This window comes from Aulonocara sp. 'chitande type north' Nkhata Bay, linkage group LG3 (genome assembly GCF_057382095.1).
Source record: "Aulonocara sp. 'chitande type north' Nkhata Bay isolate Kocher_YH1m ecotype deep benthic linkage group LG3, A_spYH_male_GT1.1, whole genome shotgun sequence".
Classification (NCBI taxonomy): Eukaryota; Metazoa; Chordata; class Actinopteri; order Cichliformes; family Cichlidae; genus Aulonocara; species Aulonocara sp. 'chitande type north' Nkhata Bay.
The window spans coordinates 16,865,539-16,892,440 of NC_141346.1; the positions used below are offsets into that span (position 1 = coordinate 16,865,539).

The following is a 26,902-nucleotide window of genomic DNA, read 5'->3' on the forward strand; positions in this document are numbered from 1 at the left end:
TACCAGTCTGGAAATGTACAAAGCTCAGCTAATAAAATCATATATTTCACATTTGTATTTGGAAATGTTGTCTTCATCGTCTTCTACGTTTAATCTCTTTATCCCTGGAACATAAAGGATTTTATGTTTTATGTTGGATCTTATGAAAATAGCTGGATACATGGATGGGACTGGAAAAAAGTGAAAAATCTGCTAATGTCCAAAGAAAAAACTGAAAAACCTTTAGAAAGCCTATAAATATCACTCAAGAGCATTTTAAAAAATTACAAAAATGCTGTTTGGAAGATGACAATTATGAAGTGAGAGGAGGCTCAAGAGTTTTGCACAGCACTGTATGACTGTACGTGTTGTTGCTTGGCATCAAAACTACACAAGTTACAAGGAGTGGAACATCAGGCTCTGATTTGACTGATTTGTTTGCAGTGCAGCTGTTAACAGAACGACAACTACCAGTTTGTAATAATTTTATGATTTGGCAGATTCTCCCTTTACATTGGCTTTATGCTGGCTAAGAGCTCCTAAGCAGCCACGATTGCAGTTCTTGGTTAGTTCACACTGCAGTTCGACTTTTAACTTTAGATGCAATAGTGAAACCAAAGCTGTAGGACTCATGAACCTCATAAAGAGGCACAAACTGGTATTTGTAGCACAGTGTCTGTTGTGCCACCGCCAGGCTGACAGATGGTTTGTTCCATATTCTTCGCTTTAAGTTCAATAAATACCACACATATATATTACACATACAGCAGGTGAAAAGCAGGGTTTATGCACACAGTGCTACTGCTCACTTTAGCACGAGTAAAAGGAATGCACCCCTGCTCCAGGAATCGTCGCTGACTTATCACTGAAGCATCTTCAGAGCGACAGAATGCTGCCGCTCAGGTCGTCACAGTGCTCGGCAGGTTAAACTTTTCATAATACGGGTAAGGGTTGGAAATCTGCCAAATCCCACTTTAACTGTGATTACACTGACGTCTGATGATGATTTGAGATCTGTGATCTGAGATGCCTCCACCCATCCCATCCTGGGCATGAACAAAGGCGAGGACTTACATAAACAGAGCTGTCCTCGCAGACATTCCTGCCCAGCTGCACCAGGATCGCCTTCTGAACAGCAGCCTTCATCAGAGCCAAGGTAAGATGAGCTGCAATCTACTCCTTTGGTGGGAAGCTGGACTGTTGGCAGCAATATGACGGGAGATGAGTGGGGGTTGGTGGATCCTGCTAACTTCTTTTTTCTTTTCCCTTCTTTTTTTGATCGCCTCTGTCAGTGCGCCCGAGGGCGGCTGTGGCTACAATGTTGTAGAGGAACATAGATACTTGCAAGAGAAAAAAAACCCAGAAGGGTTGGGACCAATGATGAATCAAACCAAGCAAAGGGACAGGTACTTTCCTTTCCCCCAGACGACAGAAGTAAAGTTTGGTTCAGAGTGGAAACTTATTCCAGCATTCAGTCTGATATTGGTGGAACTAAATGTAATGTATAAATGAATGCTGCCACATTTTTGCCACTTCCATGGATTTTCCTGTTTCTCCTGGTCCTCTGTTCAGCTGCTTCTGGAGGTGACATCTGAATTTTTTTACATTCTATTTTAATTTAAGGTGTTTTGTTTGTAATTCAGTTGATGTTTGACTATTAAAGTTTAAGTGTGCCACATTTTTAACCACTTCCCATCAGCTCTGTGGCGTGGGTGTGGTCCTTGGCCAGCTGCAGAGGAGGGGTGACGCAGTGAGCTCCCGGGGCGGCGCAGGGGCGGGGTGAACAGGTGTGCTGGGATCTGACAGTGATTGTGTCTCTTTATATGTTGGCAGTGACAGACGGAGACGGAGGTGACAGCAGAGAAAGAGAGCGCGGGAGTATATGTGTCCACGTACAACCCCGAGTTTAATAAAAAGTTCTGCATTGTCAAAGTCGCTCCGGCTGGTATTTCTTGGGTCCACCGTTACACTGGTGCCGAAACCCAGGAGTGATGTCCGGTCCCCTGCCGGCTCCCCCTGCTCCCCCGGCGGCGCCGCCGCCCGCCCAGCCGCTGCAGATCTTGGGCCAGATGATGGTGGACATGGCGGCGATGGCGGCTCGTCAGGCGGCCACGCAGGACCAACAGTTGGCGTTGCTTCGCCTGCAATCGGAGCAGCAGACCGCGGCTCTGGGGCAGCTGCTGGGGAATGCGGCCGCGCCGGCTCCCGCCCCTCCGCTGTCGGTGACGTTGCACCGGATGCGGGATGGGGAGGACCCGCTGGTTTTCATCGAGGCTTTCCAGGCCACGGCGGTGGCCTGTCGTTGGCCGGAGGAGGAGTGGGCCGCCCGGCTGCTGCCGCTTCTGTCGGGTGAGGCCCAGACGGCGGCGCTGAGCCTGCCCCCCGGCTCGCGGGGGGTGTTCGAGGACGTGTGCCGGGCGGTGCTGGATCGTTTGGGGCTCTCCCCAGAGGATTACCGCCGTCAGTTCCGGGCCAGCAGGATGTCGGGGGGGGAGCGGCCGTTTGCCTGGGCTTACTGGGGCAGTACGCGGGGATGCGATCGCGGTCTGTAAATTCGTGTGACGTTTGCGCGGAGCTCGGCGGTGACGCGGGGTCGACCGACGCTGACTCTGGGGGGGAGGAGGAGGCGGGGACTTCCACGGAAGCCCCGCCGCCTCCCGTTGTGTACCCCACAGAAGATTTTCCACTAGAGCAGTCTCGGGACGACACCCTACGCTCAGCCTATGACCAAGTGATGGATATTGATGGTCGCTCGGTGCGCCCCGACGCTGCGCGAACGTACCCTCATTTCCAATTGCGGAACGATCGGCTTTATAGAGTGAGCCGTGACACTCACACTAATGAAATCCGCACACAGTTATTGGTGCCGCAAAGCCGCCGGGAAATGATTTTCCAGGCGGCTCATTCGAACCCCATGGCAGGGCACTTGGGTGGCGAGAAAACTCTGGAGCGCATAATGGCCCGATTCTATTGGCCGGGCATTTGGGCCGACGTACGCCGCTGGTGTGCGTCGTGCCCCGAATGCCAGCTGGTTAACCAGCCGGCCGTGCCAAAGACGCCGTTGCGCCCATTACCGCTGATGGAGATCCCGTTTGAGCATATTGGCATGGATCTCATCGGGCCATTGCACCGGAGTGCACGCGGCTATCGCTTTGTGCTGGTCCTGGTGGACTACGCAACGCGGTACCCGGAAGCAGTGCCGCTACGCACCATTTCAGCGAAGAGCGTGGCGCAGGCACTGTTTCAGGTCATCTCCCGAGTCGGTATTCCAAAAGAAATACTGACTGACCAGGGCACGTCGTTCATGTCGCGCACATTGCGGGAACTGTACGAATTACTGGGTATTAAATCTATTCGGACCAGCGTCTACCACCCTCAGACTGATGGGTTGGTGGAGAGGCTGAATAAGACTTTAAAATCCATGATTCGTAAGTTCATTCGCGAGGATGAACGCAATTGGGATCGCTGGTTAGACCCTCTGTTGTTTGCAGTGCGGGAGGTGCCCCAGGCCTCCACGGGATTTTCTCCCTTCGAGCTGTTATACGGCAGGAAGCCGCGGGGGGTGCTCGACCTGATTAAGGAAAACTGGGAGGAAGGTCCGAGCCCTGCGAAAAGTGAAATTCAGTACGTGCTGGACCTGCGAGCAAAGCTGCACACACTGGGGAGGCTCTCACGGGAGAATTTGCTCCAGGCCCAGCAGCGGCAGCGACGCCTGTATGACAGAGGGGCTAGACTCAGGCAATTTTCACCGGGAGATAAGGTGCTTGTGTTACTTCCTTCTTCCAGCTCTAAATTACTCGCCAAGTGGCAAGGACCCTTCGTGGTCACACAGCGAGTGGGGGACGTTGATTATGAAGTGGTACGGTCGGACAGGGGCGGGGCCACGCAGATTTACCACCTCAACCTCCTCAAAGCCTGGAGGGAGGCGGAGACCGCTTCTCTAGTGAGCTTGGTAAGAGGGAGAGATGAGTTGGGGCCGGAGGCGCCAAAGTCTAGCATCCCCGCCTCCCTCCATTGCAGTGACCATCTCACACAGGCCCAGAGGGCGGATGTTGCTGCATTGCAACAGCGCTTTGCCGACGTGTTCTCCCCCTTGCCCGGCCGTACTTCTCTCATAGAGCACCATTTTGAGACGCGGCCTGGCGTGACGGTGCGTTCACGGCCCTACAGGCTGCCGGAACATAGAAGGCAAATTGTTTTCCGGGAATTGAAGGAAATGCTGAGGCTGGGAGTAATAGAAGAATCACACAGTGCTTGGTGTAGCCCCATCGTCCTTGTAGTAAAGAAGGATGGGTCTATACGGTTCTGTGTCGATTATCGCAGAGTGAATGAGGTGTCACGTTTTGATGCTTATCCCATGCCCCGGGTCGACGAGCTCCTGGACCGGTTGGGCACCGCTCGCTTTTTTACGACTCTGGATTTAACCAAGGGCTACTGGCAGATTCCCTTGTCTACAGAGTCCCGGGAAAAGACGGCCTTCTCCACTCCGTATGGGTTGTACCAATTCGTGACGCTTCCGTTCGGCTTGTTCGGCGCCCCTGCCACTTTTCAGCGCCTCATGGACCGGGTGCTGCGGCCCCACGCTGCCTATGCTGCCGCCTACCTAGACGACGTCATCATTTACAGTGACACGTGGGCGGGGCATGTGCGGTGTGTGGCCGCGGTGCTGGAGTCCCTGAGGCAGGCGGGGCTCACGGCCAACCCGAAGAAGTGTGCGGTTGGACGGAGGGAGGTACAGTATTTGGGGTACCACTTGGGGAGCGGGCAGGTGCGACCTCAAGTGGAGAAGACGGCGGCGATTGCATCCTGCCCGCGTCCCAAGACGAAAAAAGAGGTGAGACGGTTTCTGGGGCTGGCCGGCTATTACCGGCGGTTCGTCCCAGGGTTCGCGGACCTGACCAGCCCCCTGACTGATCTCACCCGCAAGGGTGCCCCAGATCTGGTCCAGTGGACGGAGCGGTGCCAGGCGGCGTTTGTGCAGGTGAAGCGGGCTCTCTGTGGAGAGCCGCTGCTGTTCACACCTAACTTCTCCCTCCCTTTTTGTCTGCAGACTGACGCCTCGAGCAGAGGGCTGGGGGCCGTTTTGTCCCAGCAGGTGGGGGGAGTTGACCGGCCGGTCGTTTACATCAGCCGGAAGCTCACGGACCGCGAGTCACGGTACAGCACCGTAGAGAAGGAGTGCCTGGCAATCCGGTGGGCGGTCGACTCCCTTCGCTACTACCTCCTGGGCCGCCCGTTCACCCTCTGCTCAGACCACGCCCCGCTGCAGTGGCTCCACCGCATGAAGGATGCCAACGCCCGGATCACTCGGTGGTATCTGGCCATGCAGCCCTTTAAGTTCAAGGTGATCCATAGGCCGGGCGCGCAGATGGTCGTGGCCGATTTCCTCTCTCGCTCGCGGGGGGGGGAGTAGGTTCGGCCGGATGGGCCCCGGCCTCAGTCGGGCGGTGGGGATGTGTGGCGTGGGTGTGGTCCTTGGCCAGCTGCAGAGGAGGGGTGACGCAGTGAGCTCCCGGGGCGGCGCAGGGGCGGGGTGAACAGGTGTGCTGGGATCTGACAGTGATTGTGTCTCTTTATATGTTGGCAGTGACAGACGGAGATGGAGGTGACAGCAGAGAAAGAGAGCGCGGGAGTATATGTGTCCACGTACAACCCCGAGTTTAATAAAAAGTTCTGCATTGTCAAAGTCGCTCCGGCTGGTATTTCTTGGGTCCACCGTTACAAGCTCATTTTAGATTGCTTTTAACTGATTTCTGTTTTCTTATGCCTCCCAATTTATACTACGTATGATACAGGGAATATGTGATATTACAGTCGGCAAATTCTAAATCTTTACTCCAGAGTTACTTCAAAAACTCTTCATCTGTAGTGAGTGCATCCTTTCTAGTCTATTCTAATCTAGTCCTGCATCCTTTCTCTGTTGTGCAGGCTGCATGTCCACTTTTTTATCTCAGCTGTCTTTGTTGGTGTTCCAGATTAACTGTTTTTTTTACATCAGTAGTTTACTTGTTCACGTTTGTTTACTTTGCAATCTTTGATCTGCTATTTCCAGTTCATGTGAATGCATAGATGTCGATATTATCTCCAGATAATAACGCAAAATATTATAACAAATGTTTTAAGAAAGTTATAATCAATGTGTTTCTGTGACATCACAAGCAACTATCTTCCATCTGATATCACCGAGCAGCTCAACCCGAGTTGACCTGCATGCTGATGATTTAGGAAACACGTACATGTTATCTGATGAATGTTACAGCAGGCTTAAATTAACACTGATGGTGATAATTTGCCATTTTGTCATTGCATGGCAACTCTGCTGCTCTAAGAAACTGGAATTTTGCATCATAAACATGAATCAAAGTCACTGTAGTGACCTGGATTAAAAATGCTGAAACATTTTAAAGACATAAATGTTTAACTCCTCTAGCAAACTTTTATTGATGAGATTTTTACAGGCGTGTGTTGTGTTACTGCTGAACTTGAAGGAGGTGGCCCAGTTTTACTACACATCAGGCTGTAACTACCGATTGTTTTCATTTGCCGACTGATTTTTGATCTGATCTTTGGTTTATAAAAATTCTAAATTACATTTACTCTAAATTATTTAAATGACTGAAAGGTACGACAGTAATAAATGTTGCTCACCTTAATCGGCTGCTGTAGAAGTGAACACTTGTAATTTGGCCTTCAACCTCTTTGTTCTTTTGTACCGTGATGAAGGGTCTTTACTTGAAGACCAGCATCCATCTTTTAAGAACCGCGTGGATCTGCAGGACAGACAGATGAAGGATGGAGACATGTCTTTTATTATGAACAATGTGACAATTAATGACACTGGAACATACGAGTGTCGTGTCGTCCAAAGAGTTCACAGCCACCATCATTAAGAACACCTCTATCAGCATCATCAACCTGAGTGTTGTTGATCCTCCAGGTGAGTGAGTAGAGTTGAGTGTGTGTGTGATCAGAGGTGAAGCTGTTTCCTGGTTGTTGATGTTTGTTTCTAAAGATGTTGTTGATGAGACTTTGTAGAAAGCAGCTGGTCTGAGTGATGTGATCAGAGTGCAGTAGATAATGTCTGACAGCAGTTTGAAGAGGAAATGGATTCTGTTCTGTTCTTCACTCATCACCTACCTGACAGCTGACACCTCACACCTGTTTCTCACCTGCAGGTCAGACAGGAGGACACACAGAGGATGGAGGGAAGGAGGCTGGACCTGTTAGACTGATCGTCGGTCTGAGTCTTTCTGCTGTTCTTCTTGTTGCTGTCGTTGGATTTTTGATATACAGAAAACATAAACAACAACAGAGTCAGGATTCATACCAGCGTCCAGCTGAAATGCAGCCTATTTGAAATCTTAAATGGCTTTTTCCAGCTGGTCTGTGATTGTCGTCCTGCTGTTTCATTTATCAATGTTATCACTGAACAGAAACAGCCATTGGGTTTTTAGGTAATAACATCCAATACTGAAATAATCTGCTCTGTGTTCGAACCTTAACTTTGGAGGTGCAAAGATTTAAAGTAATTAAATAGAAAAACACTGTCATAGCAAATAAGATATATGACAAATTATGTCTAAATTAAGATGCATGCAAATTCTTTACAAATCCTACCATGTGAATTCATGGATTTTTTCTTTCACATTCTGTCTCTCACAGTTGAAGTGTACCTCTGGTGCAAATTACTGACCTCTGTCATCATTTTAGGTGGGGGAACTTGCACAATCGGTGGCTGACTAAATACTTTTTTGCCCCACTGTATATTTTTTTTTTACATTATATTCATATTCATATTTCATTTTGGAGAAAAAGAAAACATAGGTTATCAGATTTACTGTAAATATAATTTATTAAAAGTGTAGATAGCAAGAGTATTATTTGGGATGAAATGTTATGAAATGAAATAAAAACAGGAGATTTCATAGAATAATCCCTATAATTTGTATTAGTGCAACATTAATAAGCATTTAAAACACAAAACCTGCTTAATGCAAACTAGTCTGTGCTTTCACAGCAGTGGTAGAAAACCTTGCAGGTGAGGAACTTGAACATGTGTTTTCCATAACCACTGAAATGGCTGCTTAGATAGCTTTTATACTCCCTTTATACGGGCATTTGAAGCTTATTTTGAACTTCATTTAAAACACTGATTCTCACAACAGCCTCTCTTAGCTCTCCAGCATTTACGTGAAATTGTAACAGATGTGTTCAAACCAGGGTCGTTTTTATCCCATTTCAAAATGAATCAAAGATCCCCCAAAGATTTCTTACTTTTTGTTATACAATATTTGCTATTTATGTGACACAATACTAAAAATATAAAAACCATACAGTACTTGGTTGAGATGTAATATTTTAACAACTAAAGTATAGATATGCCCCTCCCCCCTCCAAAAAACATTTTGTTCCAGCTCGTCTCGCCCCTACTCCGGCCCTAGTGCCCTTTTGCCAGAGCGATGTTGGATACCCTACTCTGCAGTAAAATCAGCGTCATTCGACTGTCCTGTTGCTCCCATTAAAATTTTTAGAGCCTATTTAAAATCAAAAAACTTAAAATTGTCCATAGCGTGCTGTTGTTACCACTGTCCTGTTTGAAATGGGATGAGAGGGATGAGTCTTTGAGGTCAGCAGACCTGATGCTGACCTCAAAGACCAGGAACAGACTAAAGACTAGGGGAGAGAGGGCTTTTGGTGTGGCTGCACCCAGACTGTGGAACAGTTTACCTCCTCACATCAGATTCTCCACAAGCCTAGCAACTTTTAAAACTGCTCTTAAAACTCACCTCTTCTCATTGGCCTTTAGCAAGGTTTAACTTATTGTTTTAATCTATTGTTTTATCAGTGTTTTTATGTATTTGTGTTTTATTGTATTTTATATTTGTATTTTATTGTACAGCACTTTGGTAGCCTCGGTTGTTTTTTAAATGTGCTTTATAAATAAACTTGACTTGACTTGAGAGAAGCTGCTTATTTTGTCATATGTGCCGATATTAAAGCCAAGGTACTAACTAGCTAACTGACTGGATGCCCATTAACCTTATAAATCCTGTTGTGTGTGTGTGTGTGTGTGTGTGTGTGTGTGTGTGTGTGTGTGTGTGTGTGTATGTGTGTGTGTGTGTGTGTGTGTGTACAGAGAGACAGCCAGGTTCATAATGGATATAAGGAAGTTTTTTTTTATTTTTCAAAAAAGGGAGCCACATTCAGGTAAAAGTGTAAGAACAAATGATCCGTCAATCAAAATAATGTTGGATCACTGTTTCAATATTTATATCTTTTATTAGATGTGCATATAGTTCGGTTATTTGCCTTTTGGTTGAAAGTACACTGAGAGAGGACTTTTTATCACTGATCTTAATGGTATTTTTTCATATTAATGTAATTTTTCATCTAATCGAATACCATCTATTTGTGTATGATTGACAGTCCAAAGAGGGAGAGAGGAAAGAGCGGAATGTGAGGAGAAAGTACAAGGTCAGGAAGAACCAGGTAAGAAAACAGACAGTGAACAGTGACAGGCACAACAGAAACTGTTAAACTGACAAAGAGGAAAAAACCTGATTTTACTCACACAATCTGGAAGTTGTGTTCTCCCTATATTAAAGCTGCTATACAGAATCTGCAAAACAAACTGGGTTGAAACATTTTTGACCCTCTTTAACAACAGCACCCCCAAAGCTCTGATCCTAGAATCGCTCCTGGTTCAAACTAACAGAGAATTGAAGTTTGTAGTCATGTTGTACATTTTATGAATTTAACTTAGAGCTTAAAATGGCTTATGGGTCTTCCAGAGAAAGATAACCTCTAGGGTTTTTTAGCAGTGCACAACTCAGCAAATGCAACAATAGAATCTAAAAACATCTGTTATGATTAATATTACTGGGATACTGTGGAGGGAAAAGTAATCAGAAATAGTGAGACCAGCTAAATAACCTGAAATAACGGCTTGTTTAGACTTTGAATTATGCAAACACTCTGAAGCCGGAGTATGACAACAGTTAACTTTCACATTTTTTATTGAGGGAATAACATCACATTCACATTTATGACCAGTTTATAGGGATAGTGAGCATTTAGCTGTGACAAGCACAGCCTCTCCCACTAAAGCGTTCAGCTCCAGTTCTAGTCTTGACAAAAGAAACAGACACACCAGTATTTCATCTAATGCATTTACCTGCAGAATGCCATAGTGTCAGGGCCTGGCGCCTGTTGCTCGGTCAGGCCTCCTCCAGGGTGCGGGGGGCCCTCGGGCCTCTGGCCCCTGGGCCTGCGGCTCGGTTCGCTCTGGCACAGCTGGCTGCCGGCAGAGCCGGCGGGCACGCCGGTGCAGCCCCCTCTAGCTTCTGCTCGGTGGCTACTGGGTGACGCCTCGTCTGGGGATCCTCAGCCCTTCCCATGAAGGTGGCACGGATGCCCCTCCGGTGGTCCTCCTTGGGCTCTCGCACTCTGAGGCCTCTGGATGCCTGGGGCCTGGATCTCCTCCATGGCCTGCTTCATGCCCTGGGGGACGGGGCTATGGCTCGCTACATCCTCTTGCAGACCATTACATGTGGAAACCATTTGAATACAAGCACGCTGATCCACACAGGTGTGCACACGGGTGTTCACTGCACGTAGACTTAAATTACACCTTTCTTGGCTGCTACTTCGAAGCACATTGTGCGCTGTCTGTCCTGCGTGCTGCACAACAACATTGAATATTTAGTATTTACTGCTGTTTACACTTAGCTAGATTAATGCGATGGTGTTGTGTTTAGTATGTTGCTTTGTTTTTTGGTTTTTTTGCTTGTTTTCTATTCTTCTCTCAACAGGTGATCCAGGAGATTTTTATTTTCTCCCCCCCTTTCTCACTGTCCTTCTCCCCTTCTGTTTTTCTTTTCCTTCCTCTTTCTCTCTCCCTTTCCTGTCCCTCACTCATGTCTGTCCCGGCTGTGACATCTGAAAATAAAATATAATAAATAATAAAAACAAAGATCGATCAAATGGACCAATACGGCAATGCCATGATGATCCATTTGGCAAAGTAAATCCATTGGGTATCCTTGTTGGTCTTCAGACAACAATTCTGACGGCTAAAGAACCAAATGGGACAGGCAAAAAAACAAACAAAAAAAAAAAGAATGCCATAGTGTCATTTTCACTTCATATGCATGGATTTGTACAAAAAAAGCTACATGCTTTAATAATGTGTATTTGTAGCTCTTATAGTCCTGCTAAAACTGTTTAAGGGGAAATAGTAAAGCATTTGGTAGCGGTTTAATGTCTTGCAGTAAAAAACAGTTTCCCCCTGCTGGTGGGGAAAAAAATGTAAATATACACAACTTTGAGGGCGTTGGCTTTCTCAGCAGACAACAGAGAGCACAGCCTAAAGCAGGGGTAGGGAACTCCAGGCCTCGAGAGCCGGTGTCCTGCAGGTTTTAGATGTGTCCTTGATCAAACACAGCTGATTTAAATGGCTAAATTAGCTCCTAAACATGTCTTGAAGTTCTCCAGAGGCCTGGTAATAAACTAATCGTTTGATTCAGGTGTGGTGACCCAGGGTGAGATCTAAAACCTGCAGGACACCGGCTCTCAAGGATTAACGTTCCCTACCCTGCCCTAAAGGGACTTCACTTCACACTTGGGTGTGTCATCAAAGGTATGTCTGCTGACTCACCTAATAGCGACAGTTAGAGCCATCTGAGAAAAACCTGCCTTTTTGCATTAATAGAGGAGTGAAGGAACAAACAGGAGACAAAGCTCTGGAGTAGACGAGACACATTTGTCATCTATTAGTCTGTTAAACACTAACTGAACTCTCCACACTTGGATGCAGGACAAAATCCGTCTTATTTTTTTCATCTGTGGAAATTTTTAATATTCACCATCTGCCTAACCCAGGTAACTCCTTCTAGTTGGGTTTTATGGCACTCCTGCATCACTAATATGTGTTTCATTTCTGTTACTTCAGTCATTCCTCATTGCCATAGCCAACATTTTAATGCCCAGAAGCATTAAAACATTTAAACGTGACAAGTCAGTTTGAAACTCACTTTCACCTCCAGATCCTGTCCTGTGTGGAGTCGTGCTTTCTGCTGAGATCTCTCTACGTTATTTTACCTGAAACAATTCCACCTGGATACCAAGTAGCAAAAGGTGCCGCTCTGCTTAATTTTTTATTCCTTCAGTGTTAAAACGTGTTGTAAGCCGAATGTTTTGTGTTTTATGGCTCTTTTTATCTTTCACTTTCTTGCTTTTCAGTTGAAACCGTCGGCTGTGATGCAAAATCAGTGCAGTTAACTGTGAAGGACCCGAGTTTCACAATAAAAAGTAACGGAGCAGTCGTAGCTTTAACGTCTGTTTCAGTGGGAGAAGGAGGACGGACATTTTCTGTGTCTGCTCGGGACAAGACTGGACGAGAAAGGAAGATGGAAGTTCACCTTGTCTGCAGTACAATGCCGAAAAGACATGTAAGGCAGATGCATATTGTGAGTCTTGACCTTCAGTCATGTCCTCAGCAGCTTTGAAAGTGTTGTATGCTTCCTCCTATTATCCAGGCTTGGGAGTAATAACAGGTAATAATAACAAACTACCTGTGTCTTCCAAATGGGAACAGAAGAGGATGGGCAGCATTTAGGGGACGTGGCTCTGTAGCTGACTCAGAGGTCACTGTCTGAATGCTTGGCTTGTTACTGGGGTAACAATGTAAAAAAATAACAATCAAGTGGTGCACGTGTGTATCTGCTATTGTTCTTTGTTGCTTTATTTTGTTGTTGTTGATGTTGTTGTGTTTTTTTTGGGGGGGGGGTTTAAGTAAAAGTGGTTTGCACTAAAAACTATGTAGATGCAATATTTTGGAGCTTTGTACCTCTGTAATCAATGTCTAAAAAATTATATCTTTATTTTTGGAGGGTAAGTTTTAATTAAAACTAATACATAATGAAACAAAATAACAATTACCTAATATTTCAAAATATGTAATGTAAAATTACACCTTCATAATAATCTATTTTAGGCAGTGTTGATTTACTTCTGCAGAATTTCCTAATGGCACAGAAATTGTGTGTAACCATGTTTTACTTCAACTCGCAGACTGTGAGACGGGTGCAGTTTGAGCTCACTGTAAGTCAGGTTGTTGAAACATTTCCAACAGTAGTCGTGTTACAATCTGCACGAGGGCAGAACTGGAGCACTAACGTGTTACTGCCTGAAACTAGATACAACTGGCTGCACAGGAAAAACCCATTCAAAAGACAGTGTATACCCTATATGTATTTTGCATTGTTAAGTTGTTATTTGACATTAACATTAAGGAGTTGTGTTTAATTTTTCTGTTACTGTTGCAGTGGTTTTTTAACATTTAAAGGAACGTGGGTATAAAACAGCATAATCAACAAACATACAATAAGCATACATGCACCCATACAACTTGTACTTACAGTCTTTACTGTTTATTTGTTTAAGTTTTTGTCCAATATCTGTTAATTTGTAATTAAAAAAAGAAAACAAATGTCCTTGTGATTTTTCTGGTTGTACTGTATATAAAGGTCAGATCCAAAATGGTTGTTTATTGTGCTCAGGTTTTGTGTGCACTCTAGTGTTTCACAGGGTGGAGCCCACATACACATAATACACTATGTGCAGTGTTCCAACATCTCAACTCCTTGGCTTATAATTACTTCAGTCCTCTGCAGATCTAATTGGTGCACTGGTGTTATTACTGACAAACAGCCCTGACCCACTGAGGTATAGACTCCATTGGACTTCTGAAGGTGTGCTGAGATCTGAGGAATTTAAAGGCCAAGTCAACATCTCAAATTTGTTATCCTCCTCACACAAACTGCAATGCACCATGTATTCTGACACCTTTCTTTCAGAACCAGCATCACCAGCATCTTTTTGGCAGTTTGACACACAATCACTTTTCTGTTTGATAGAACCACACAGACCAACTTTAACTCACTGCGTGCATTAGTCGCTGTTTCACCACTGTTCCTTCCTTGGACCATTGTTGATGCCGACTACTGCAGATGGGAACAGTCATGACACCCACATGACTCAGTCATCTAGCCATGACAGTTTGTCCCTAGATCTACACCGCGTTCCAAATTATTATGCAAATTGTATTTTTCTCTGATTTCCCTAAATATTTGTTGCAAATTACAGTCAGCATAATTGTCGAGTCATTGAGTATTAGAGTATAATTCAAATATTACTGAACAAACCTCCCAATGAAAACAGTATGTTTAAAAAAATAAAAATAAAAAACTTAAAATCCACTGTTCCAAATTTTTACTCACAACAAAGAAACATTTCATTCTTGCATCAATGGAACTTGGATGTTTTTGGACAGTTTCTGCTTAAATGTGTTTGCAGGATGTCAGAATAGCCTCCCAGAGCTGCTGTTTGGATGTGAACTGCCTCCCACATAGATCTTTTGCTTGAGGTTGCTCCAAAGGTTCTTAATAGGATTGAAGTAAGAGGAGGATGGGGGTCATACCATGAGTTTCTCTCCTTTAATAACAATAGCTGCCAGTGATGCAGAGGTATTCCTTGCAACATGAGATGGTGCATTGTGATTTTGTTGCAGAAAGTATGGTTCCCATGATTCCAGACTAAAACATGACTCCACCACCTCCTTGCTGATGTCACAGCCTTATTGGGACATGGTGGCCGTCCACCAACCATCCACCACTTCATCTACCTGGATAATCCAGGGTTGCACGGCACTCATCAGTTAACAAGACTGTTTGAAAATTAGTCTTCATGTAGTTCTGGGCCCACTGCAGCCATTCTGCTTGTGAGCATTGGTTAGAGGTGGCCGAATAGAAGTTTTATGCATAACTGCAAGTCTCTGGAGGATCCTACACCTTGATGTTCGCAGGGCTCCAGAGGCACAGCAGCTTCAAATATCTAACCATAGTGAACCAATTATCACAGGTGTCCGAGATTGATTTTAGTGATCTAAAGAGCCCTGAGACTCAATGCCATCCATGACTTTAATTGAAAAACAACATATTTAATCTTTATGACACTTAAATACAATTTGCATATTAATTTGTAATGCAGTGTAATTATTGCACTTACTCAGGTTCTAACATTGAAAGGGTGAAGCACACATACACATTAAGACCTGGAGAGTGTGGAGGAAATTTGAGTACAGTGAACTTGAGTACAGTGTCTTGAACTCACGTTCAATGAAGGTCACAGCAGAAATCATCATCAGAGACTCATTAGACCAGGACATGTGTTTCCCATCTTCTGTTCTTAGCTTACAGGAGTAAAACTCGTATGGTCTTCTGGTTATTTGAGTCCCTTTTGCATTCTGGCAATTCTCCTCTGTGGTCTAGCATTTTCACGCTAACTGGATATTTTCTTCTTTCCGGACCATTCATTTTAGACGATAATGGGTGGGAAAAAAGTGAAGACATTATACATTATTTACATGTAAGATGAAAAGTTAGGATCTTTGCAGCTTGTCTGTCTAAATTAGTACGAGTACAATGAGGCTCATGAAAGAGGTGCAGATTAAAGAATTGTTCAGGTCCTAGTGACCAATAAAAATAAAGTTCTGAATCTCTCCGTACTCATATAATAGCAGCCGTTTGTTAGACTTGGTCAGACCTTTGACATCGACTTAACCAAAGCATGTATCTAACAGAGTTTGTAGTTTTTACAGGCATGAACAGAAAGACGTTGCAGAACAGAAATGAAAGAAGAAATGACCTGCTGACATTAAGTAGATAAACCTGTTAATAATCTCCGAAATTCCACTTTTCTAGATTTTGCTGCAATTTCACAACATGAATCATTGATGAGCTACAGAAGTGCATCAAACAGAAGTGTCAACGCCAACTCATTTCTTTGTTTGTGTGGACAGAGAGTCGTGATGAGGATCAGAGGAAGTGTAGCTGAGATATAATGACATGAATCAGTTGTAATGAACTTCCTCAAAACTATATTTTATTTATTTATTTATGTATTCATTATTTTCTGTTGTTGTCCTGCTGGGAGACTTCAATGCTCAAGTGGGTAACGACAGCGAGACCTGGAGGGGTGTGATTGGGAGGAACAGCCTCCCTGATCTGAACCCGAGCGTGTTTTGTTATTGGACTTCTGTGCTAATCACAGTTTGGCCATAACGAACACCCTGTTCGAACATAAGAGTGTCCATAAGTGCACGTGGCACCAGGATGCTCTAGGCCATAGGTCGATGATCGATTTTGTAATCGTATCACCAGACCTGCGACCATATGTTCTGGACACTCGGGTAAAGAGAGGGGCTGAGCTGTCAACTGATCACCACCTGGTGGTGAGTTGGATCAGGTGGCGGGGGAGGACGCTGGACAGACCTGGAACACCTAAACGCGTAGTGAGGGTGTGCTGGGAACGTCTAGCAAAAACTCGGGTGTGGGAGGAGTTCGGAGAGGCCATGGAAAAAGACTTTCGGACTGCCTCGAAGAGATTCTGGCAAACCGTCAGGTGTCTCAGGAGGGGAAAGCGGTGCTCTGCCTGCACTGTGTATAGTGCTGGCGGAGCGCTGCTGACGTCGACTGAGAAAATTGTCAGGCGGTGGAAGGACTACTTCGAGGACCTCCTTAATCCCACTGACACGTCTTCCGAGGAGGAAGCAGAGTCTGGGGATGAGGGGAATGACCCGCCAATTTCCGGGGGCGAGGTCACTGAGGCAGTTAAACAACTCCTTGGTGGCAGAGCCCCTGGTGTTGATGAGGTCCGCCCCGAGTTCCTGAAGGCTCTGGACATTGTAGGGCTGTCCTGGTTGACACGCCTCTGCAATGTTGCGTGGAGATCAGGGGCAGTCCCCATCTTTAAGAAGGGGGACCGGAGGGTGTGTTCCAACTACGGGGGATAACACTCCTCAGCCTCCCTGGGAAAGTCTATGCCAGGGTGCTGGAAAGGAGAGTTCGTCCGCTAGTCGAACCTCGGATACAGGAGGAACAATGCGGTTTTCGTCCTGGTCGTGTAACACTGGACCAGCTCTTTATCCTCTCGAGGATACTTGAGGGTGCATGGGAGTTTGCCTAACCAGTCTACATGTGTTTTGTGGACTTGGAGAAGGCATTCGACCGTGTCCCTCGGGTGTCCTGTGGGAGGTGTTGCGGGAGTATGGGGTGTCTGGCCCATTGCTACGGGCCATTCGATCCCTATACAACCGTTGCAAGAGCTTCACATTGCCGGCAATAAGTCGGACTCGTTCCCGGTGGGTGATGGGCTCCGCCAGGGCTGCCCTTTGTCTCCGGTTCTGTTCATAATTTTTATGGACAGGATTTCTAGGCGCAGCCAAGGCTTTCACTTTGGTGGCCTCAGAATCTCATCTCTGATTTTTGTGGATGATGTGGTTCTGTTGGCTTCATCCGGTGAGGGCCTCCAGCTCGCACTGGAACGGTTCGCAGCCGAGTGTGAAGCAGCGGGAATGAGGATCAGCACCTCCAAATCTGAGGCCATGGTTCTCAGCCGGAAAAGAGTGGAGTGCCCACTCCGGGTCGGGGATGAGTTCCTGCCCCAAGTGGAGGAGTTCAAGTATCTCGGGGTCTTGTTCGCAAGTGATGGGAGAAGGGAGCCGGAGATCAACAGACGGATTGGGGCTGCAACTGCAGTAATGCGGACGCTGCACCGGTCCGTTGTGGTGAAGAGGGAGCTGAGTGTAAAAGCGAAGCTCTCAATTTACCGGTCGATCTACGTCCCAACCGTCACCTATGGCCACGAGCTGTGGGTAGTGACCGAAAGAACGAGATCGCGGATACAAGCGGCAGAAATGAGCTTCCTCCGAAGGGTGGCTGGCCTCTCCCTTAGAGATAGGGTGAGAAGTTCGGTCATCCGGGAGGGGCTCAGAGTAGAGCAGCTGCTGCTCCACATTGAAAGGAGCCAGCTGAGGTGGTTCGGGCATCTGACAAGGATGCCCCCTGGGCGCCTCCTGGGTGAGGTGTTCCAGGCATGTCCCACTGGGAGGAGGCCAGGACACGCTGGAGAGATTATATCTCTCGGCTGGCCTGGGAACGCCTTGGTGTTCCCCCGGATAAGCTGGAGGAGGTGGCTGGGGAGAGGGAGGTCTGGGCCTCTTTGCTTAGGCTGCTGCCCCCGCGACCCGGCCTCGGATTTAGCGGATGAAGATGGATGAATGGATGGATATTTTCTATTGAATCTTTTGTAAAGCAAATGCCCTGGGGCGCACTGACAGAGGCGAGGCTGCCGGACACTGGCGCCACCAGGCCCTCTGACCTTGTAAACCTTCCGATTACATGACAAACTGCCAACTCTTGAGCCATGATCGCCCCCACCCATGTTTCATTGGGCTAAACAGGAAGAGAGGCCTAAACTTGTGTGTGTCCACTGATTTGGGGTATATTGTGATTTTTATCCGCTACGGTTGCAAATTATACTTTCAGGCATTTTGGAAACATTTATTTTTCCATGAATATGTGTTTTGTAACTGATTTATCTTACTGGGTATTTAAATATTGCCAGTTTTGCAAACAACCGACACAATACTTTATCAGTCCAATGATTTATTTTAGGCTGACAACATTATAAGCTTCAAAACAAATCTAAAGAGTCGGAATCATTGGACTATAGAGATAAAAAAAAAAAAAACATTCAGTTAGTTTATTTCCTATTACAGGATTTTACAAACATGCAAGTGTAGTGAAAGTTAAAACATCAGAGTCTGGTAACAGCTTGCTGCTTTTACACTGTGACTGTCACAACTGAATCCATGACACAGACAAGTTCTGGTAGGTGAAGCCTCACGCCTGCATTCTTTTTAATGACACTTATTAATGGCAGTAAAACATTCACCAAGGTTGTTTGGCTCAAACACACACATATGTGTGTTTGACTCAAACACACACTCAAACACACACATATGTGTGCTTGAGTCTGGGGTGGTTTTGGCTCAGGTGGTAGAGCAGATCAGCTACTGATTGGAAGGTTGGTGGTTTGATCCTTGGCTTCCCCGGTCTGCATGCCCCATATCCTTGGGCAAGATACGAACCCCAAGTTGCATCTCCGATGAGTTCATCGGAGTGTGAGTGGGGTGAATGAGGCATGTTGTATACAGTGTTTTGAGTACTCTGGGAGAGTAGAAAAGTGCTATATAAGAATCAGTCCATCTACCATTCACTATGTCCTGACAACCCTAATAGATGAATGTTGGTTGTCAGGAAATATTGTTGTCCATGGTCTCAGCCCCACTTTACAACTGTGATATTGTTAACTGGAGCTGCTTATGCTGGAGGGTGGGGCCTGGGTGCAGTACAAGCATTAAAAAATAAAAAAGAATTAAATAAAAAAGAAGCTATCTTTCCAGCAGCTGGTGTGTACTGACCTCAGGACACTTACATTTCATTTCATGGTTCTCTTTGTTGTGTAGTGGGAGCTCAGTTGGATGTGTAGCAGTTCTCTGGGGCCTGGGGTCCCATCGTAGTCTCGCACTGGGGCCATCAACATCTGCCAGGTGTAACTTTTTAGATTGATGTATAACAGTGGACAAATTCCAGCAATAAAGCTGCCGCTACTAACCATGTGGATATTTAAAATTAAATAACTTATTGTTGTTAAATAGTAATGAGATATAATATCCAAAAAGTTGGGTAATTGCTCTTTTGCTGAGTTCAATATAGCCTGTCTTCTTTCAGTCCTATTTGTTTTTGTTTGTTTGTTTTTTTTACTTACTTCGACAGCTGACAGATAAGAGTCTTCACTCCACATTGGCCACTTTTGGTAGCTAAAACAACGGAAGCGGCACATAAGGACGCTGTCAACAACTTTATTTAGCTGCGTATATACGAATGTAAACCGCATTATTGGCTGGAGCAGCCAGCCAGTCACCGGTCACTTACTGACTCATACTGCATAACAGCACAGAAAGAATTGTTACGTATTTATTTTAATTTCAATGCAGGTTAGATTTTTTTGGTGTGCAGCGCAGATTTTCTGTTCGCAGAGACCAGCACTGCGCAATTGCGCACACTTAGAGGTTAGAGGGGACATTGTTGCAGTTATGCTCATAGTGTCTTTTACAATACACATGGACTCTGACTTAAAAATTAGTGCCTAAAATAAAAACAGGGACTCTGGTCATCATTTCATTGATCATTTTGTGTCTTATGATTATGTTCTGGAACTTAAATGTGCATGTTTTTCACAGCACATGGTGAGTGTTTTAATGTTCTGTAATCCATTCTTTCACTGTTTAAGTTTACACTGAACACACAGAAATGGAAATATTAAAAAATGGAAAATAATATGATGCCTTTGATCCATTTAACGTTTTCCCTGGCACAATGGAGGTGGTCTTGAAGCATGCTGGTAATACTGCCTGGGCAAGCAAGAGGTTAAAGATGTCTGTATAGACCCCCTGCTCAGCAAGTGCTCGAAGCACACATTCAGGAATGTCGTCAGGGCCAGCACCTTTGCGAGTGTTGATTCTGCTCAGTGCATTATGGACATCTGTGATGGTAAGAGTGAGTTTTTTCACAGTTTTTTGGGGGTAGTGTTTTCAGGAAGTCAGTGGTGGTCAACCTGCCTGAAGCCTTTCAGCCATGACAGCACATCAGTGGTTAAAGCAGAGAGATGCAATCAGTCAAACAGCATTCGTACCACCTCCAGCTCACTTCCTCTCAGCTGAACTGTGGTCAGCTACAGGAAGATGCAAGTTGTTTCCACGAATCAACAACATGATCAACACAACCAATGTCTAAGATAAAAATTAAATAAATCATTGATGATGATCATTATTGAGATAAGAATAGTTTGCCCTGTAATGACAAAGACATAATCCTGTCAGTAAAGGCACCATGTGGGCGATCTATAAATATCTTTTTTTTTTTGTTATTTACATGTTTTTGGTGGGGATTTGTGTGTGTGTGGTTTCCTGACTGACTTCAGCCACTCACAATGTTTGTTTGTTTGTTTTTTAAAGTCAGTGAAGGGATCTGCTCCCCTTTATGTCAACTAAATTTGTTGGGGCCCATGTCTACAGTCACTTAACAGTCAGTTTGACCATTTTAAAGCTTTTTTTCTCTTGTATTTGTTGCAGTCAGACAAAGAAACTTTGCTTCCGCTAAAAACCACAACACTTACATCCTGTCACAGAGCAGAGGATTACGGTTTGACTTTAACTGACCGTGAACTGGTTAAAGTGTTGACCTGATATCACAGAGAGTAGGATGAAGAACACATCTCTGCTGTGGCTGCTCAGTAAGTACACTGAAATGATTATCTATGAATATCTGTCATTTCTTCAGGAACATGCATTCAGGTTGGATTAGAATAGGACGGCAGTAGATGAGTTTTTATCAAGGACACCAAAAAAAGGAAGAGGGTCAACAGGGAATCAGAATATTTCATAATAAATTAATACAGTGCAGAAAATTGACATGGATACACTGATTTACAGTTTTGTGTACATCCGTCATACAGATGCATGACATTTAGTGTAGTTTAATGTAGTTTTTGTTCAACAGCAATTTTAAAAAAATTCTAAAAGAAGCTACTTTCATAAATATCAGAAGGTATAAAGGTACAAAGATTTCTCTATCCAAAAAGTAAAATTCCTCTGTTTGAATTTCTCAGTTTTTTGTGTATTTGTATCTTGGTTCTGTATTTTGCACTGTTGACATTTAGCTTGTTATTATTTCTTATGGTTCATTGGTCTTTATATCAGTTTACCTGATACTAGTTCCTTTTGCTGTTATTTCAGTTCTTCTGTCCTGATGCTCATTTATTCTGTGTGTCGTGGGTTTGTGGCTTTATTTTTGGTTTTAAGATAGATGTTATGTTTGTGCTCCATAGTCTTTGTTCATGATGTTAGTTTTGCTTTTCTGGTGCTTCTTAATTTCTTGTTATGCTTCTAGTTCCTTGACATTTTATGACGAGCCTTTTGTGTTCTTATTCTGTTCATTCAGTCTTGCCTCCATGTTTGTCTTCTCTCTCTATGTTAAATTCACATATGTGAGCTTATCTAGAGAGTATTTTAAATTCAGGGAATTTAAAATAGAAAGTAGCTCGTCCACAGAAGGACTGGTAGCTCCCCTTACGATAAGGGTTCAGATCGCGCGAACAGGTGTGAATGTGAATGTGTGTGTTTAGTTAGTTTGTTTGTTTGCTTGTTTTAATCAATTTTAAATCATGCTTTTTATTTGTTTTTGTTTCTAATGTCTCTGTAAAGCACTTTGAATCACCTTGTTGTTGAATTGTGCTATACAAATAAATTTGCCTTGCCTTGCCTTATCATCTGTTACTTGCTGTTGTATTTTATTTCATTTTGGTTGACTTTTGTCTCTTAAGTCTCTAGTTAATTCACCCTGTTCTTGTTATTCCTGATTTATTCCCACCTTTATACTCTCCCCTTGTCTGCCATCGTGCCTGCAATGCAGTGTGCTCCTGTTTTTTGTGTCTTTCCCTAGATTCCTAGTTTTGTACTCCTGGCTCCAGCACTGCCTTGTTTTGTTTTTTGTATTTTGAACAATTTCAGCATTAAAGCTGTTTTGAGTTTGTTTCCCTTGTTGTGAGTCCAGCATATGTGTCCAACCAACTGTTTTAATGAAAAACCGACTTAATATGTACTACTCGGTAAGTTTATCTATAATAATATAACAACATATGGTACTTAAATCTTTAAAATATCTGGTGTGCAGTGCAATGTTTTAATCCAAGATACAGCTGAGCTGAAGTTGAAAGGTGCAAAACAAAGAAATGCTTAAACATAGTATAAAGTATGTAGAATTTCCATTAACCACTCGAGTAAATGTACTGCTTTACACCGTGTCCCTGCTGATATTAACAGATTATCAGCACTATAGTCCAGCACACATGCCTCTGTGTAGGACACGAAAGAGAAAACTGTTTCATCCTTTCTACGCTTATCAGTATCAATTCAGACTGTGTTCTTCACAGTCTGGTGGATTTGTTTTTACTCCTGTTTAGTTAAATGTCAAACTCAAATTAAACTAAGTGTCATTTCTCTTTAGTTCTGATCTCACTGCTGAGCTGCACAACAAACCAAGGTCAGTAACCTTCTTCTGTCACAGTTTAAACCTGACATGAACTGAACCTCACTAAGTGCCTCGTCCTTTTTTGAGCTTTCTTGTAGCATGACATGACAATCATGCAGAAACAGATCACTTCAGCCTGCTAAATACTTACGGTAACCCTCATAGGTATAAAGGAAGTAGAGTCACATCATTTATTTTATGTGATAGAAATTACTAAATATTCTCTTCACAGCTCGTCTGACTGTGAGTCCCAGCAGTTCTCAGTTTTTTATTAGAGCCTTTGTGTCTCTGAGCTGTGAGGAGGACGACAGCTCTGCTGGATGGACTCTGAGGAGAAACACAAGCAAACAACAGAGGACTCAGTGTGGAGATGGGTGGGGAGAAGCAGCTGGTTCTTCATGTAACATCAGTTACATTTACACATCACACAGTGGAGTTTACTGGTGTGAGTCCAGAGAGGGTCCCATCAGTAACATGGTTAACCTGACAGTCACTGGTAAGCTGAGTGTGTGGAGTTAGTGTTGATGAAGCTGTGTGTAAATGGATGAAATGCTGTAGTTTGTCTCTGTGTTGAGGTGGATCAGTGATCCTGCAGAGTCCTGTCCTCCCTGTGATGGAGGGAGATGACGTCACTCTGCTCTGTAAAACAAAGACCACTCCCTCCAACCTCCCAGCTGCTTTCTATAAAGATGGCTCCCTCATCAGGAAGCAGCCTACAGGTCACATGACCATCCAGCATGTTTCCAGGTCTGATGAAGGCCTCTACAAGTGTGACATCAGCGGTCATGGAGAGTCTCCATCCAGCTGGATCACTGTCACAGGTGAGGAGCTTCACTCTGATTTCACCTCTTATTTTGTCCATATATTCACTGACCAGAACTCTCTGCAGGGAGACCTACAACCACAACCTTGCCCACCACCTCTACAAATATGTACCCTACCTCTGCTTTGTCCCCTTCCTCCACCACCCTCCCTCTAGTGATCAGGCTGGTCTGTCACCTGGTGGTGTTCTGTCCATACTTCATCTCCACTCTCGTCTTGGTGTCTTTATATCAACACAGAGCCAAAGGTAAGACTCTGAGTATCCTTGATTATTTATCAAACTCAATTGCTTTTGCCTCAAAAATATCTGATGACCTCATGTTACAGGAAATGACCCCACCGTCATCTTGGCAACAGCAGCCAATGCTGAGCAGAGAATGTCTGAGGACTATGATGATATTGCGGCGGTGACCTCTGAGCATCAGTTCTGAGCTCCATCAAATTGTGGTTATTAGGTCACTGTGACTGAATTTTATGTGACATCACAATGCGAGTCTTTGTTTGTCTGAGCTTTATGAATAAATTTTGATTGTTCTGTCAGCTTTTTTTTACATGTCAGTATAACAGAAAGAGCTTGTTGACATCCTGATGTTGCTGTGGCACATTTTTATATTATAGGTTTTATGTTAGCACCAGGCAGGCTTGATCAACAACAACACAAGTACATGTCAGCAGTTAACATGACGCCCGTATCTTTATACTGTGGTAGTAAATGCACATAACCTGTGTTGTTTTCCACAGACTCATGTACATCACAGCCTGCAGACTCTCGTTTGACACTTCTCTGTGTAACTGAAACTTTGAATGTGTCTCTATTTTAGCCATTTGTGGTGTGTTTGCTCTCAGCTTTTTCTGTAGCACCACCACTTACACCTAACTTCCTCTTGACCTGAAGCACCTTCCAAAGCTGTGACCTAGACTCCCCTGGGACCCTAAAACATTTATATTTTAGTAAATCAAAATACAAAGCAGAAGTAGAAAACAGTGTTCTGTGGGAGAAAATGCCTTATTGATGTCATAGGTCTGACGTGAGTGATCTGATTGCTTTGATGGCACAGTAGGTTCATAATAACTCAGATAAGCACTTGTTACAATCAAAGTATGCAGGATAGCATCTATGACAACGTTTACACTACAACAATGTTATAAAATCATGGATCCTTCCTTTTATCAGCAGTTCAGGTTGATGATGGTCATGGTGTAGAGGTGTGGGCCATATTTTCTTGGCACACTTTGTACCCTAACTCTGGCAAAAATGTCAACCCCAGAGTTTTGCAGTCTGAGTATAAGATGAGTATAATTTTCTTTGAGATGGCGTCCATCATATTTTACACAAATTTGCATAGTTTCGTGACTTTGTGGTGGCTCACAGTCTGTTTTGCATGAGCTCAAAGTGTGGTCATAAATATTTTGTAAAAACCTGAGTGTAAAACTCTACCTAACGCACCCCTCCAACAGCCAAACCCATCTGTTCTCGGACTGGATTGTTAAATTTCTGATTGACATGACATTGACCAATCAGCTGAAAGGAAGAAAAATCAAGTCAAAATTTGTACGTGTAAGTTGAAAGCCACACGCAGCCAGGAAACCTGAGCGCAGATGTTTTACATGCAGGTTTTTGCTTTGTATCTGTAACCAGACCTTAAGCAAAAAATGTGTAACTCGTGTAAATATTTTTTACAAACACACAAATTCTCATCTATAGACGCACAAACATTGAATTTTCACATATTTTGTTTTAGGAGGTTACAAAACAAAAATATGCATTTGATTTACAAGTACAAAATATTTATGACCCATTTTGAGCCCATAGTTTCTTTTTTTTTCTGTGTAGTGTTGGCAGGAAGACTGCTGCAGGTCAACCTGCATGAAGCGTTTCCTGTTTTCTGGCTAAAACAAAGACTTTAGAAATGTGTTTCTCCCACATTGATGGCAAGATCCTGTCACAGTTTTGGTCTTTGTCGCAGTGTCTCAGTTTTTCTAACAGCAAGTCTGTGGTTAAAGCAGACTGATTACTGATGCAGTCACTCATCAGTAATCAAACCACCTCCAGCTCACTTCCTCTGTGCTGAACCACAGTCAGGTAGAAAAAAAAATGTGTCAAAAATGTGCAACACAAGAAAATACTAAGACAAAACTTAATCAAAGTAACTAATAAGTACTGTTGAAATTCTCTTATATTAAAACAGAAAGGTTTGCTATCAAATAGTGAACATAAAGAACTGCCAATGAAGGCATCTTACAGGTACTGACATGTTTTCATGTATTTAATTTCGTGTGCGGTCTCCCAACTGACTTCAGCCACTCACCCACAATGTGTTTTGGTTTGTTTTTGTTGTCTGGCAACAATTTCTTCCTAATACCTAATGGCAGTCAGGTTATCTATCTACCTTTTAGAGATCTGTTTGTCCCTCCACTGACTCACCACCAAATCTGTCACGTTGAGCATAAATTAGCTGTAATAAATCCTAAAGTTTGAAAACTTTACCTGCTTAACAAAATGCGATGGACCTTCAACAGACAAAGTCAAAAACATGGTGCATTGCAAAAGAGGTGTTTAGTCTACAAGTGTTTAATGTCTTCTTGCTGTAGAAATATATCTACTAACATTACTCCCACTTCTTTCTCTAATATTACTTAAAAAAAAAAAACAAGGCAGGCACCTGATTAGTGGAAAAGAAGCAAGAAGCAATACTGAGCACATAGTTTCTTACAGGAGCCTATTCTCTGTTATTGAAAGAGTTATTGAAAAAAAATATTCAATTAATTGTGAAAGGCAAAAATTACACAGAGGTCCAAATTATTATTTTTTAACCAACCTACAAATATGTTTATGTCTGCTGTGCATTTGGACAGTTTAACTCACTGGTGATATTGCCTACTTAGATAACGAGTGAAATCTGAGTCTGTGTATTGAGGTGAAAAATGTACACGTAATAATGAGAAACAATGTCATGGTCCTGGGCCATGTTGGCCCAGTATTCTTAGTTGTCGTGTGTTTTGTATTTTGTTCTTTATTCCTGCCTTGGTTGTTCTGTTAAGATGTTCCTTATTTGATTACGCCCTGTGTGTATCTGTGAGCCCTCGTCTCTCCTTGTGTTTAATTC

General features: G+C 43.9%; 1 protein-coding gene and 1 long non-coding RNA gene across 2 annotated transcripts; both read left to right on the forward strand.

Annotated features, from left to right (window-relative positions):
- Positions 1–11,694: 11,694 nt before the first annotated feature.
- On the forward strand, positions 11,695–13,468 carry LOC147334230 (uncharacterized). The gene is made up of 4 exons (XR_015128447.1): positions 11,695–11,859; positions 12,024–12,114; positions 12,220–12,428; positions 12,516–13,468. It is a non-coding gene; the product is annotated as an uncharacterized LOC147334230 (long non-coding RNA).
- A 9,071-nt stretch (positions 13,469–22,539) lies between these two features.
- On the forward strand, positions 22,540–26,901 carry LOC147334231 (uncharacterized). Its single transcript, XM_086285897.1, has 5 exons — positions 22,540–22,551; positions 23,181–23,469; positions 23,549–23,794; positions 23,863–24,042; positions 24,123–26,901. The coding sequence occupies exons 1-5, from the start codon at positions 22,540–22,542 to the stop codon at positions 24,224–24,226; spliced, it is 831 nt and encodes a 276-aa protein (XP_086142023.1). The 3' UTR covers positions 24,227–26,901.
- The last annotated feature ends 1 nt before the right edge of the window (position 26,902 follows it).

Bases quoted from the DNA above. Each gene is read 5' to 3' on its own strand.
- LOC147334231 (XM_086285897.1), top strand. The intron at 23,470-23,548 runs GTAAGCTGAGTG...CTCTGTGTTGAG, and splicing joins GGTTAACCTGACAGTCACTG to GTGGATCAGTGATCCTGCAG. The intron at 24,043-24,122 runs GTAAGACTCTGA...CTCATGTTACAG, and splicing joins ATATCAACACAGAGCCAAAG to GAAATGACCCCACCGTCATC.